This window comes from Pochonia chlamydosporia, chromosome 5 (assembly GCF_001653235.2).
Source record: "Pochonia chlamydosporia 170 chromosome 5, whole genome shotgun sequence".
Classification (NCBI taxonomy): Eukaryota; Fungi; Ascomycota; class Sordariomycetes; order Hypocreales; family Clavicipitaceae; genus Pochonia; species Pochonia chlamydosporia.
The window spans coordinates 1007578-1021648 of NC_035794.1; the positions used below are offsets into that span (position 1 = coordinate 1007578).

At 48.1% G+C, this 14071-nt stretch overlaps 3 protein-coding genes across 3 annotated transcripts; 2 read left to right on the forward strand and 1 right to left on the reverse strand.

The window, feature by feature from the left end:
• Positions 1-423: 423 nt before the first annotated feature.
• VFPPC_05597 (arabinanase/levansucrase/invertase) lies at positions 424-2142 on the forward strand (the record flags this gene model as incomplete). Its single annotated transcript, XM_018284763.1, has 1 exon — positions 424-2142. One exon carries the CDS (start codon positions 424-426, stop codon positions 2140-2142), a length of 1719 nt encoding a protein of 572 aa, XP_018141624.1.
• A 177-nt stretch (positions 2143-2319) lies between these two features.
• On the reverse strand, positions 2320-3058 carry VFPPC_13874 (hypothetical protein; the record flags this gene model as incomplete). Its single annotated transcript, XM_018291646.1, has 2 exons — positions 2320-2452; positions 2520-3058. 2 exons carry the CDS (start codon positions 3056-3058, stop codon positions 2320-2322), a joined length of 672 nt encoding a protein of 223 aa, XP_018141625.1.
• A 6720-nt stretch (positions 3059-9778) lies between these two features.
• Positions 9779-10893, forward strand: VFPPC_05598 (alcohol dehydrogenase; the record flags this gene model as incomplete). The annotated part of the gene is made up of 2 exons (XM_018284764.1): positions 9779-9949; positions 10009-10893. 2 exons carry the CDS (start codon positions 9779-9781, stop codon positions 10891-10893), a joined length of 1056 nt encoding a protein of 351 aa, XP_018141626.1.
• Positions 10894-14071: the final 3178 nt, after the last annotated feature.

A 14071-nucleotide genomic window follows, 5' to 3' on the forward strand; every position in this document is an offset into this window, starting at 1 on the left:
AATGCTTGACTCAATCTTTGCCATTTCGGTCACGTTTCTGGCCTTGAATGAACTATTATTGGATGAATGGCAAGACTAGATGGACCACTATCAAGCGGATGCTGTTTGTAACTCAGAATTTACCCCGCGGACCCGTAATAGCGCCTCTTATCCATCTCGGACCGTGAACTTAGACTTTGTCGGCCCGACATGCGGACTCGCCGCCACCAAGTTTACCGCCGTGTTGCCAGTCTCATGAGACATAAAAGCTCTGTTGTAGTCCAATAATTGAATTAAACATTACTCTCCGTGTGGTACCCCATGGAGTTGCTATACGTCGACGTCTGCACACTACCATAAAACCCCCGATCTGGTCACCCTGCCTGCTCGCGTTGCAATAATTGCTTAACCTCAATCTCCGCACCAAGGACAAACCAGACCAAAATGGCATTCTCTCGATATAGACCAGTTTCCCACTTCATCGCGCCGCACTCATGGTCCAATGATCCCTGTGGCGCAGTATACGTCCCAGAGTCCCAGGAATATCTCCTCTGTTACCAATGGAACCCTGGCACCAGCGAGGGAGGCAACTGTGCTTGGGGCATGGCAAAGAGTAAAGATCTCGTTACGTGGGAAGATTGTATGCCCGCAATTTGGAATGGGACAACACATGACTCTCTCGGTGTGTTCTCAGGATCTATCGTTTCAAGATTAGTCGCAGGGCGGCGGGTGTTGTACCTGTTCTACACCAGTGTCTCTGCTGTGCCAATCCACTGGTCCAAGCCGTACATTGAGGGATGCGAAACACAATCAGTCGCTATTTCAACGGATCTGGGACGAACTTGGGTTAAAGACGAGAACAATCCCTTATCAATATCCGCTCCCTTGGGGACTGCGACGACAGGATGGCGAGATCCATTTGTGACTCAATCTGCATCGATGTCCCGGCTTCTCAATATCAACCTAGAAACCAATTACATGATGATTTCATCGGGAAAAAGGGGCCATGGACCTCAACTTCATTTATACAAGGCGCAGGATCTAACCTCCAACCCATGGAAATACGTGTCAACGGTACTAGATGTCGAACTACGCAGTCCAATCTCGTTGCGGAGTGATTTGACATGGGGCGTCAACTTCGAATGCGCCAGTTTCTTCACGATTGACAACACAGACTACATACTCATTGGGGTTGAAGATACTGAAGAAAGCCCGAGGCACTGCGGTCGTTCTTTGATGTGGATGTCAGGTAATTTTGTGCTGGATGACCATAACCTGCCGACCTTCCGCATCAAAGGCCATGGCTTCCTCGATAATGGTGTTTTGTACGCTGCACATGTCTTCAGAGACGCAGAAAATCGATTAATACAACTGGGCTGGGCTGATGAGACTGCCAAGAACAAGGTTGTCCAAGAACAAGGCTGGGCGGGTTTTCTGGGCCATCCACGACAACTCTTCGAAGTAGTACGGCCGCTTGATGATTCTGCGGAATTATGGCCAGAATGGAACATTGATAGAGCATCGGGTGCAATGACGACTCTCGGTATTCGGCCAGCACCACAAGTCAAAACTCTCCGAAACCTCTCATTATCAGGGTTGTCTTCCCTCCAGGCTTTCAAAGGCATTCAGTCACAGAATTACGAAATACAAGCAAACTTTTCCAAGCTGCAAGGCGAAGAAAAGTTTGTCTTCAACGTCCTCCAGTCACCCGACTCTACGGAGCTCACGCAGCTCATTTTTGACCTAAAGCAACACCAAATCATCGTTGATCGCTCGAAATCGTCTTTGAAGCACTTGGGTGCAACTAACACTGACGCTGGAGATCTGAGACTGCTTCCAGGAGAAGACCTTGTAATCAGGATATTTGTTGACGTGTCCGTGGTGGAAATTTATGCAAACGACAGATTTGCACTCACATCCCGGGTGTATCCGTCGTTGGAGACGTCGACAACTGTATCATATGATTTTGGCGATTTTGATGAACAGAATGTGGAATTTGACTGTTGGCAGGATTTGAGGAATGCTTGGCCAGCCAGGGAATGCGACGACGATCTGTTACGAGAATTGCACCCACTGCGCCGCAAGGTAGAGTGGGAATGTCCAGACAAAGGCAATCTCGTTACAGTTGGTGAAATGCCGGTAGAGATGGCGGCTGCCTCTTAGACGCTGCGAGATTAATTCTGCTTAATGAATTATGACGCTGTTTTATATACAATACACGGAACGCATTCTCAGTGATCTTGATTCATTTGGTAGCTACAAACTACGGCTTCCCAGTACTCCAATGCATCCTGTCACTCCCTTCATATACACGACGTTGCAGAAATCTCGCCCAGAAGCTCACGAAGCATCCGACATCAAGCAACCAAGGTTCGCAAGTGAAAAGACACCACCAGCAGCTCCATTTACCAAGCTAGCAGCAGACGACCCAATGCCTACCAATGTAGAGCACAAACCGGAGAAGCTATCATCACTACACAAATAGTTAGCAGGGTGCACTTACAAACTATGAGGAACAGCAAACTCAACGAGAAACTTACACATGGGGCGTGGCAGTAATGTGAATAAAGTCCTTCAGACCACCATCCTTATCCCGAACCTGGAGGTTAATCTGCTCAGGACCAGTCCACTGATCAATCTTGTTTGGCTTCTCTCCTGTGGAACAGATGTTGCCTCCACATGAAGGAGCAGCCGTCCAGCTAGTATGATCGACCTTGGAGGCTTTTCCAATAACAGCCTTCATAGCCTCCACGAGACCGTTCTTGGCCCAAACTTCAAACTGGGCATCTGTGATGCTGATTTTGACTTTACCCTTCTCAAATGGGTTGTTTCCATTCTTATTCTTCCATCCCGAGTCGACCTCAAAGTCGGCGTCGCACGTGCCGTCAGCGTGACAGTGGTCGAGAAGCTTTTGAATCACGTCGGATGGATTGGCTGTGCCCCATTTTACGGTTTTGTCCGATACGTTGATGTCCATGTTTCCGCCTTTGGGGTTCTTCCATCCGTCTCTTGGGAAGATGGGGCCGCCCAGGGCAAGCGTGGCTGCGAGGGCGATGGAGGTGATGGTTTTGATGTACATGGTGAATAAATCTTTAGAGGCAAGTATAAATGAGGTTTAGGTGTTGCTGAACTGCGGAGCGTTGTGATGCTTGTTGAGTGTGAGGGATGCTGGTTGTAATGTGGGCTGAGATGAGAATTGGCGGATATGATGCGAGACTCAACTGGCCTTTATATAGATGATTTAATTAAAAGATTTGACTCTTTTGCATCATGACATGACGCCGTCAGTTTCTATTTCCTTTCCGGGCCCAAACATTCATCACCATCCCCAGATCGCGTAGGAGCTGATTCCTCGTTCCTTTGACGTGAAGCATCAGCACTAGTGTAACCGAAACCCCGGATTTTACAGGGTCTGCCCATCATGAACGTCGGTGGCGTTCAATGTTTCCGGCGTGTTCCCGCGTCCCTGGCGCTTCAGTCGCTAAGTTTAGACTCTAGCTGTCTTGTTTTCTTGTGGGTTTGGTTTACGGTTGACTCTGGCTGGCAAAGCGTAAGCGATTTCGTTGTTATTGCAATTTCTTAAGAATGATGTATTGTAACATACTTAGATGGACCTAAGTTGAGATGTTTCATTCATCGCAAGAGTACAGACATAGGCAGCTACTTGCATAAGTTAAGACCTAAACCTTTGCATGGCCGTAACTTCGTTCAACATGCATTGATGGAGCTGCCGACGCAATTCGAGAAACAAGCATACTCAGCTGTTACTGACTGCATCTAAATCATCAAATATGGCCCCATCAACCTCGCGGCTATTTTGACAGTACTCGCGCCTCCGCGGAGTGGCGCGGCTCAACCCTGGCTCAAGATCAACATCACCACGGCCCATGACGTAGTCACAGCCTTCCTTTGCCCTACAGTCCAATCCAAGCAAACACATTACTGCCAAAAAAAAATCCTCCGATGCTGATCTCAATTCTTTTTCTACGCTGACCACCATTTGGACGGTATTGCTGTTTCAGGCATCCCGCAGGCACACTGAGCTTCCTGCCACTACAGATCATATCTAATCCAAGCAGAGCGTTTAATCAACTGCATCTAACAAGTAAAAGTGAAGTCGTACAAGTTGCCGTAGTCCGAAGTAAAAATGACGATCAGTAAGACAATACTATCTGCCAGAGTAGCAAAGGGGGTTCCCTCAGATCCGTTGTTGGTGCAGCAGCGCTGTCGGAACCTTAACTGAGAAGGTTGACAGCGTAGATGAGCATTGATTCACTTTAATTAACCTTTAAGCAAGATTAAACTCCTTTTATTGCTATACTTTACTATCTATGTGGGATGTTATGGTATCAACTGCTATGAGTGAAGCCTGTGGATGCTGTTGAGTCTTGATGGCGAATTTGGACTGAAATGCTCCATGTCTGGAATTCTCAGCGTCTCTGGGTCTGGAAATGGGGCATTTGCAAGGGTAGAATCCCCCATGACATATCAGTGACGAAATGTCGTTTGTGCTGTGGTAACTCAGGGTGAGTAAACTTGGAGCGACATCCGAGCATCCCAATGGACCTCCGACAACCGAACCAGGTCTACTGGAGAACATTTCTTGAAGAAGGCTTCTTGAACTTACAAAATTTATTACGAAATGAACTGATAATAAAAACGAGGGCAAGTCTGCATAGTTAGAAAATTCTGTTGATACTTTGACCAGGAAGACAAGTGCTCGTACAAAGCAACGTCGAGTTAGATACATGGACATTTGTCCACATTACGTCTAGCCTTCAATGGACACCATGCCTATTTATAACTCTGGAGTCACGCTAGGCATCAAAATGTAACATTTGAGGAACGTAGAAGCAGCTGTGAAATATGAACAGACACAAAGACTCGAAAGTCGCTGCTTTATCTTCTACGACACGAAATGCTAAATGGCGACCATGCCCAAAAACGGACAAATTAACCGACTAGCAGCTCTTTGAATAACAACTTCATCTCCCCATTCATTTAAATGTTTTCCGATACACTATTCCCATAGGTCAAATTTGAAGGGGCGATTTCTGTTCTTTTGACATTACAGCCGAAGCATCAACAGCCACAACGGCTGGCCAGGACTAATTCAATCAATGTTCCACCTTCAGCAGAGATTCAGGAAACAACCCATCAAAAGATTGGTTGTCCGAACAGGCGATGACCATATCCGTCTAGCCCACACGAGCCCTACACAGCGTCACAGCTTACACCCAATCCTTGCAGCAAACGAAATCACCACCTCCAGGACAAACCGGATCTACACAAGTCAGCATCTACTTCACAAGCCATCTCAGTAACATGCAATAGACTCACCCGTAAGTGGATGAACACATTGCGCCTTCCACGCACAAGCCGTTGATGTCCCAGTATACCCCGGACAATGTGCCGTGATGTAGCAGCCTACAACGTTATCTGGATCATATGGACACGCATAATCACCCGGGGAACCTGGCACCGCCAAACCTCCGTATCCCGCACACTTTCCGCGGTCCAGACAGATGCAGTACATGTCATTGTGGGAGCCGGAGCAATGCCCGCCAACGGTGGCGAGCGCATAAGGCAATGAGAGGAGGAGGAAGAGGACCTTCATGATGGAGATTTGTGACTGCTATAGTGAAGGAATTACTGTGTTGGTTCGAAAATTATGGACATGCAGAGTTATCTGAAGCTTATTATATAGTAAGAATAGCGACTTACACCAGCTCCGTATTGTAAACGATCTCCCTTTTTGGTCAGCTACCACAGCCCACCACACAACTCCATCACGAGAGTTAGTTCGCGTTTCGTATTTCGGTTGTCCACGTATCGACTTTAGCCAATACCTTCGACCAATCCGGAAGGCAGGTCAACTATATGACCATGTAGAATGCATCATGTATAATTGTTTTAACTCTGTTGAATTCGGCCCGTCGCAGAGAACTGGGGTAGCATATCTTTAAACTATTGCTACGCGTATTCTGTCGTGTAAGCAAACCTAACGTACATCACGTTTGCGACAAAGGTTTTCAATGTAATGTGGCAGTGATATTACCTGTTTGAGTAAATAAATCTATGAGCACCCGCGTATATCCTGAGGTTTCCCGACGAATTGTGCCAAGGGAGCTAACTGTTCCCGCTTAGCTTTGGTATGGATCAAGCCATTCGCATACGCATGCCAAGTATCATAGATGGCCGCCGCTTGTAGTGCCTCAGCACATTCTTCCTCTCTATACCATTGGTTAATACGCTCGTTGCGCATCAAACCCTGTACTTGCATCTCCCCTGTCAACATGAACGTATCCAGTGAGACCCCATCCAGCTGGAATATGTTGGGCACTTTGCTCTCGAATTGGAACACAACATACCCTGCTCGAGCCTCACGCAAGTACTGTATTTGTAACAAAGAGTCTTCGTATAAGAAGAAACCTTTCGTCGCTAGGTTGGCAATTAACGTTTCCACGTGTCTCACTAATGTTCGGTCCTAATCTTTACAAGCACTGAACCTATGGCCCTAAGTCCGTTGACCAGTATTAACCACCAAAGGCGACATGGTTCGAAAGGGTCCGGAAATATCGTTTTGCTTGGCTACTCGATTAAAAGGGATTGGACGAAGCCACTCTATTAAGACCCTTGGGATTTGTTTTGGGTACTTGCATTGTGATGTGACATCCGAAAGGGAAGTGCGCGGACGATCAAGCTAGCTTTTGAGCGTCTTAGACCCAAGTCCTCCGCAGGATAAAGATTCACGTCTTGGTTGTCCATTTCGTTCCACAGGAACAGAACCCCAGTTTTAATTGCCCAGTTGAGCAATACAAAGTTGTTATTGGTCCAGAATGGTATGGACGATCAGGTACCGCTTGCTCGGGAGGTCTGCGAACACCTAGGTGGTGTAAACAGAAATCGAGTCCGAAATCGCGGTGTGGATATTCGCATACCCATCCATTCTCTCTTCCCTTAAACATGATGAACCCGGTTGAAGGAAGAGCGTCGCGTACGACAGCGGAGCAGGGGGAAATTCATTCTGAGGCATCGAACTGCGAAGAGACTGCATCAGGTCTCAATTCATCAAGGTCCTAGCTCGCGCATCTCCCAAGTTATCCAAAGACTCTTCAATATCCAGAACGATGCGGCAAGGTTGAGTGGAGTGACATATCGGCTAACGATTACAATTTTGGCTCGTATTCTGCTAAGTTCCATTGGTCGTGTGAGCCTCCTCACTCTTGTGAAGGTGTTCGAGAAGTGTATCTACAAAGTATCAGCCTTGTCCACCACAAGAGAGTTCAAGAGAGGTGCTGAGCCATACCTCCCAGTTTCCATCGTGAAGAAAAACCGGTCAACGTGTCCTCTAACTGTTTCATATCGCCGTCTGCCAAGCCGTTTGAACACAGCTGGTCAAGATTGACCGAAGCGGCCAGGAGACAGCACAGTCCTAAAAAACACGGTCGCCTGTTATTGTGCCAGCCATGTCGTTGTAGTAGGTCGCTTTCGACGCGACATGTGTCAATTATGAGATTGTACGCGCTGGTCACGGCCAGATTTGATCCCGTATTAACCGTGGCTCCTCTCAAATAATCGGTTTTCCGGTACAAAACGATCAATGTGCTGATTCAGCGTTAGACCATCGACCAACTAGCTTATACCTCCCATACATACCTTAGTGACATTGCCACGGTTTCACAGAGAGGAAATCGGCCACCTTGAGTCTTGGAAATGTAGCTACCAATTTGGTCGTATATGGTTTTCTCAATAGTTCTAAACTCATCATTCTCAGTCGACCATTCGATTTGCTTCAGCATGTCTCCAACACGCATGGCATGCTGAGCCCGGGCCAATAAGTTGCGAACAGCATCTTCGCCATAGATGTCATCACTTGACACCTTATGAAGCAGTGATGTATGCGGGACATCTTGCGAAGGGACCACCTGGGGCAAGTCGTACTGGATAGTTGACAGTACGATGGTTCTATTGCAGGTAAGTAACCAGAAGTACCGCGCGGATTACATATGTGATACTTACTTGTCAAGGAGAATTAGAGCACTCCAGCACAAATCCACTGCTAAGTCGTCAGAACCAGACTCCTTACCGTTGGTTCCTACACCAAACTTCATACGGCGACCGAGATAAATGCGCTGAATAAGGCCGCGACAGGCAATTAACGTTTCGTATGCATCCTTGGTCATGCCATGTCCAGTTTCACAGGTAGCAAGTATAATCCCACATTGCAGCAACTCCAGATAGCCCGAGGAGTCCGCAGACGACTGTAGAATCGCAAACGCATCTTTGATGACTCGGTACAGCGTATTCCGCACTGGATGATTCTGATGCTGGCACGGGGGTGCAACAAACAGGTACATGCAAGCTATCATGAGGGCAAAAATGTCGTCACTATCAGCCGAATGAGCTCTCGGGGACACAAATATTTCCGTTCTTGCGAGGACTTTGTCTCTGTTCAGAATGGGCAGCCAGTGATGCGAGATGTCGAAGTAGCTGCTCACGGTGTCCACTACGTGAACACCAGCCGAATCAAAGACATCATTAATGACGTGAGATAGAGACGGTTGAATCGGGCTTCGATTGTCCGCATATACACGGCTGCTGGAGCATGCTGCCCAGAGCAAGGCGCGCTCGCCTGCTGGAGACAAATCAAGTGGACAAAGACCTCTCAATATGACCAATGTTTCAGTAGCAAATTGCGAAACTGACGCAAGTTGGCGCAGGGATGTTTGGTCTTGGGTGAGGTATTCGCACCGAACAGCTTTCCTATGGCCAGTCAACGTCGCACAAGCGCCGAGATGGATCGTTGCATTGCAGAAGCGAAAATCACTTACGCTATGCACCTGGAGCAACTGGGTATGACCCTGTCACAGCGCTGCTTCTGTCGCTTGCAGTTCAGGCATGTCCCTGGTGTCAATTCAACATGGGCTTGCTTCATGGTCATCCGAAGTATGAAGATTGGGAATAATGCGGGTCAGCTGCACGCAAGCTGTCGATGTCAAAAATTCCACGAAGTCGAGTACAACGATTTACCGGCAAAATAATAACGTCATCATGACCAAGCGAATGTTTTCTTCTTAGCAATCGGTCTGGTCGGATGTTGGAAGTGAAGTTGCAAAAGATAGCCCCGAAAAGTTTCTGTGCCAGTTGACTCGGATCAGCTGGAGACAAACCCAAATTCCCATTGCGGAAGGAACTGATCCACTCAGATCCACATTGGCCACATGCAGTTTTCAGTTTGCAGGGGTCGGCCGATCCTTGTCCCGGGTTTCAGTCAGTTGCAAGGATCGTCCGACCCTTCAGGAATACTCCGTCCATTTACTACTTCTTGGCGCCTAGTATTAACATATTACATACATGCTGCATAGGCTTGGCTCTTAGAGTAGGCTGCAGTCACCAAGGAGAATGCCGCGTGGTCCGATACATTCTCCCCTTAATGCAGAATATGGGGAGCGAATGTCGATCTGTGCCCGTAACACACAGTTGAAGCGGCGGTTGATTACCAATACATCGATTTCTCTTGAATCACATTACTCGCTCTATGGATTCTGGGTATGTATTGCGCAAATCACATTCTTCATGCTTTGTAAAGCACTTGGCCGACATGGCGTGAGGCTTCTTGACCGATATCCTGACCAGAACAGTTGAAAGTGCTTACATCATATGTGTCTGAGCTTTGTGCCCGAGTAGATACTATAAATATGCATGTTCTGTCTTCACCATGATGACCGGCGATATAGCCTTCAAATTTCATCCTTCCGCCTTCTGAACAAAGCCTACCCTCCCCGCAACAATTATCATGACTCTGCCTACTACCTCAAACGGATGGTCCATCCAATCCATCAACAAGGACAGCTTCGATGGACTCGTACGTCAAGATAACGTCCCCATACAGAAGCTTGGAGATCACGATATTCTGGTTCAAGTGGAGGCCGTCTCTCTAAACTACAGAGACTTGGCCATCCCAAGAGTGAGTAAATCCCATATTGTACATCATTAAATAAAAAGCTTGTACTTACATGGTCTCAGGGTCTCTATCCGTTCGCCATGAACCTCCCCGTCGTTCCTGGCTCAGATGCTGCTGGAATTGTCCTTGCAGTCGGGCCAAAGGTCACCCGATTGTCCAAAGGGGATAGAGTCTGCACACTCTTCAACGAACTGCATCAAGTTAACCCCATATCTCCTGACGCCGTGGGCAGTGGTCTTGGCGGCGCACTCGACGGTACGCTTCGAACCTATGCAGTCTTCCCAGAACATGGGCTCGTACTCGCACCGTCTTCTCTCGACGCCATCGAAGCAAGTACCCTGAGCTGTGCGCCGCTGACTGCGTGGAATGCCCTCTATGGTTTACAGTCCAAGGCAGTCAAAGCGGGAGACTGGGTTTTAACTCAAGGAACAGGTGGTGTCAGTCTTGCTGCCATTCAGTTTGCTGCAGCTGCAGGTGCCACAGTTGTCGCTACTACGTCTTCAAATGACAAGTCGGAGGCTTTGAAGAAACTTGGCGCTTCGTTTGTTATCAACTACAAGGAGACGCCAAATTGGGGCGAAGCGGCTAGGGCATTGACACCGGGTGGTCTTGGATTCGATCACATCCTCGAGATTGGTGGTGCAGGGAGCATCGGGCAATCACTCAAGGCGGTAAAGCTAGAGGGTGTAATCACGATTATTGGGTTCCTTGCACCTTCTGAGAAACAGCCCCCCCTTATGGACGCTCTCAACCATCTCTGCATTGTGAGAGGCGTGTTTGTTGGCTCGAGACAGCAATTTGAGGAGATGAATCGGGCTATTGATTCTGCCAAAATTCATCCAGTAGTTGACCCAAACATGTTTTCTCTGGATGATTTGAAGGAGGCATATATGTATCAGTGGGAACGGAAGCACCTTGGCAAGGTTGTTGTAAAAGTCACCGTTTAGGCGACTTCTTGACAGACACGTTGCTCATTGGAGCTCGCTGCGACAAGAATCTTAGATCAAGGGATGTTGTACTTATGGCCTATGGAGAGAATTTACTACAGGCGCGATTAAGCGCGAAAAAGATATTTTGTGTTGCTGTATTCGATCACTTGCCTGACCAGGGTTGAGAGTGACCCGCCGCGTTGTGAATATTTTCGACGGACACGTGCAGACTTGCCAAGAGCGCTTCGCCTTACCAATTTCACAAGAGCCAGTGCCAAGGAGACGAAACGGAACATAGTGGCCAACAAAGGTAGAAGTTACGTAGTGTCGTGCAGAGCGCTGCCTGCGTCAGTTTGTGGCCCGCAAGATTCTCATGCATTTCCCTCAATGAAAGCCTGAACAGGTAATTTCCGACGAATGATGCATATGTAGTTTACTCCAGTTTGAGCTTATCTTGGACGTCTGTAATTGAAGACAACATGGTGCCAAGAACAATAATACCGCTGTTACGGGGAAACTGACTCTGCGGTGACGTTTGTCAGCTGGGCCAATGCTCTCCTACACGTGAGGTCTGCGAGCCTGCATTCCTGATCAGGCTGATATCGGCATATGCAATTGCGGTTAGGACCAGATCACCCAGCGGTGCAACAGTTGCCATGTACCTGAATGCAGTCAATGCAGTTTGAAGACTATTACTCAGAAAGACGGCAAGTTCTTTGCCAAGAAGACCTCTGACGGATCCGAAGCCGAACAACTGGAGGAACTTGTTACCGAGTGACGTGAGAACGGCGAGTGTCAGTCCTCCTGCCAAGAATTAGTATGGTAGGGCAGAACTTATGGCCAGGGGCATGGGTCGGTGAACCACGCCAGAAAGATAAGCATTCTCAACCTCGAGCTGTGTTGTCAATTGAAATTGCTGGGGTCAAGGCAAGTCTGTTGACTGCGAGGCTCGTTGGATGATGATACTTACTCACGCATCTGTATCTCACTACTCGCACTTACTACAGAATTCTTCTTCGTTGTAATTTTCTGTTCTCTATATCGTTTTCTTTACCCGTCCTTGTATGGTAGAATTGTTTCAATAGATGCTGTTAACACTGAATCCATCGTTTCCTGTTGTATTGGTATCGTCATCTGTCACTGTAGGGTATATAGCCTGACGGAAAGACGCTGGTCAAAAAGCGTTCCCTGTATCTACCCTTTATCTGTCTGTCTGAGGTACAAGGACCTTTGCTATTGCCATCCTCCCAAGCCAGTCACATAGTATACACAGGATATGTCTATTAAGCCGACCCATGTGTTAGTCGCCGGTAGATACCAAGGCTGAAACATATTATCAATCACTTGGGTTTCCGTATTTCGGTGGCGTGATTTCAAGCTTGGAGATGCCTGCAAGGGTTCACCTGCAAATGACGTTGCGTGACCGATCAGGCATGATATGCCGCAGATTGCTGAGGCGTTTTCCCCGAATTCTTGATGCGGTAATCTGATTTGAACAAAGCTCGACGCAAGGATATACGAGACACATACCGATGAATACCGGTTCCAAGACCCGGAGTGTCTGCCCTGGGCGACTGACCCTGGAGAACATCAGGGTGGCAGTTGCCGTCCCCGCAAAGCAAGCGAGGTCAGCATGCCGGCGTAATAAAGGCTGAAAAGTACCGAAGTTCAAAATGACCTGTAACATTATCAATCTTCTAGTTCGATCCTTGGATCGTTTTAAGTCTGCGTGGAATGGGACGAAGCCGTTTCATCGCTCAGCGACTTCCGAAATCATCAATGTCGTGGTGGTATCTAGCTCGATGAGACGGCTAAGGCTCCGTGTGCAACAGGCTCGGTAGGGTGTCACATTGATCCGAACCAAATAGGCTCTAGCACATGCCTGTCACTCAATAAAAGTGTCACAAGTACCCACGTGGCCCTCTATGTTGACTTTCTAGAGTAGTTGTGCGCAAGGTGGGCGGTTCAAAGGTACTGGCGAGAATCTGACCAAGGATCCAAGGACACTAGTCGTTCGGGAAGTCAGTCTAGCCGGTGGTGTATTTCACACGCCGCAACTTCTGAAACTTGGCATAGTTTGTCGGATTGAGTGGGAGAGATTAGTCTACCATATTCCGTGTTGGGATAGTTAAAGTCTTGGCATGGCGCAATATACGCAGCTTGCCAGGCCAGAAACAGAAAAGGTTCATGCAGAGAACTTGGAAAGTTCGTGTTTCAGTCCAGTTCAGACCCCTTGGGCTCGTGAGCAACAGGTAAACTGCCGAGTGGGCGCGACTGTCCTTGCCACAAAGATCCGCCTCCACGAGTGATTGGAGACAGCCAATTCAAGGAAGGGGGCATCTGTGCAGCGCGTCGATGTCGAATGGGGTCCCGGATCAGTGGAAGTAAAGAGAGTTCCTGCAATGGACGCGGTCTGGGAGCGGCAAGTTCCGATTTTGCCGGTTATTTCTCCGGCTATAATGAAGCTGCCTCTTCCTGAAACAACCTTCTTCTGTCACACTGTGAGCCATTGATGGGACGACACCCTGATGGTTCAGTACTATGGCTTTGGAGAAGTCCAACAATGTATTGTCGCTGTTTGGGATGGTTGCCATAGAGTTGGGATACATGATGAGGCGGACAACATGGCTCTTCCGCAAAGAGAACACAGTGTGCACTTTGGATGTTCAACTTGTGTGGCAAGCAGAGAGCCTTGGTGAGATGCTGACCAACATGTCGAAGATCTCGGATTCAGTCAGCATCTCATGTATCTTGTCCATTGGCAAATGGAAGGAAGAACACCCAGCTGGCATGATGAATCGATCCGAAGTTCTCAGAGACGTCAAATTTCCTTGCTCCTTAACGGCTGTTTGGTGTATACGCCAATCGCCACGTCCACCTCATTCACCCCAAACTCTATCCATATGGCACAGAAGGGTGTGACAAAGTGGCATCAACGCGATGTGATCCCTGAAAACAACACGGGGTGATGATTAGGGCGAGAGGCTTGCCATGTGCCTTGCTTTAGGAAACTAGCAGCCTTCCATTATGCCAGGAATCCTGGTCGAGCTTTCTGGCCATGAGGTGTGAAGACCGATCACACCTCATGCGACACGTAATTGCAAATAGAACTCAACGATTTAACCATTAATGCCGTTCCCAGCTTGGAAGGCCATTATGAAGGGAGAAGGAGCTTCAGGTCCGAAAGCGAATGGCG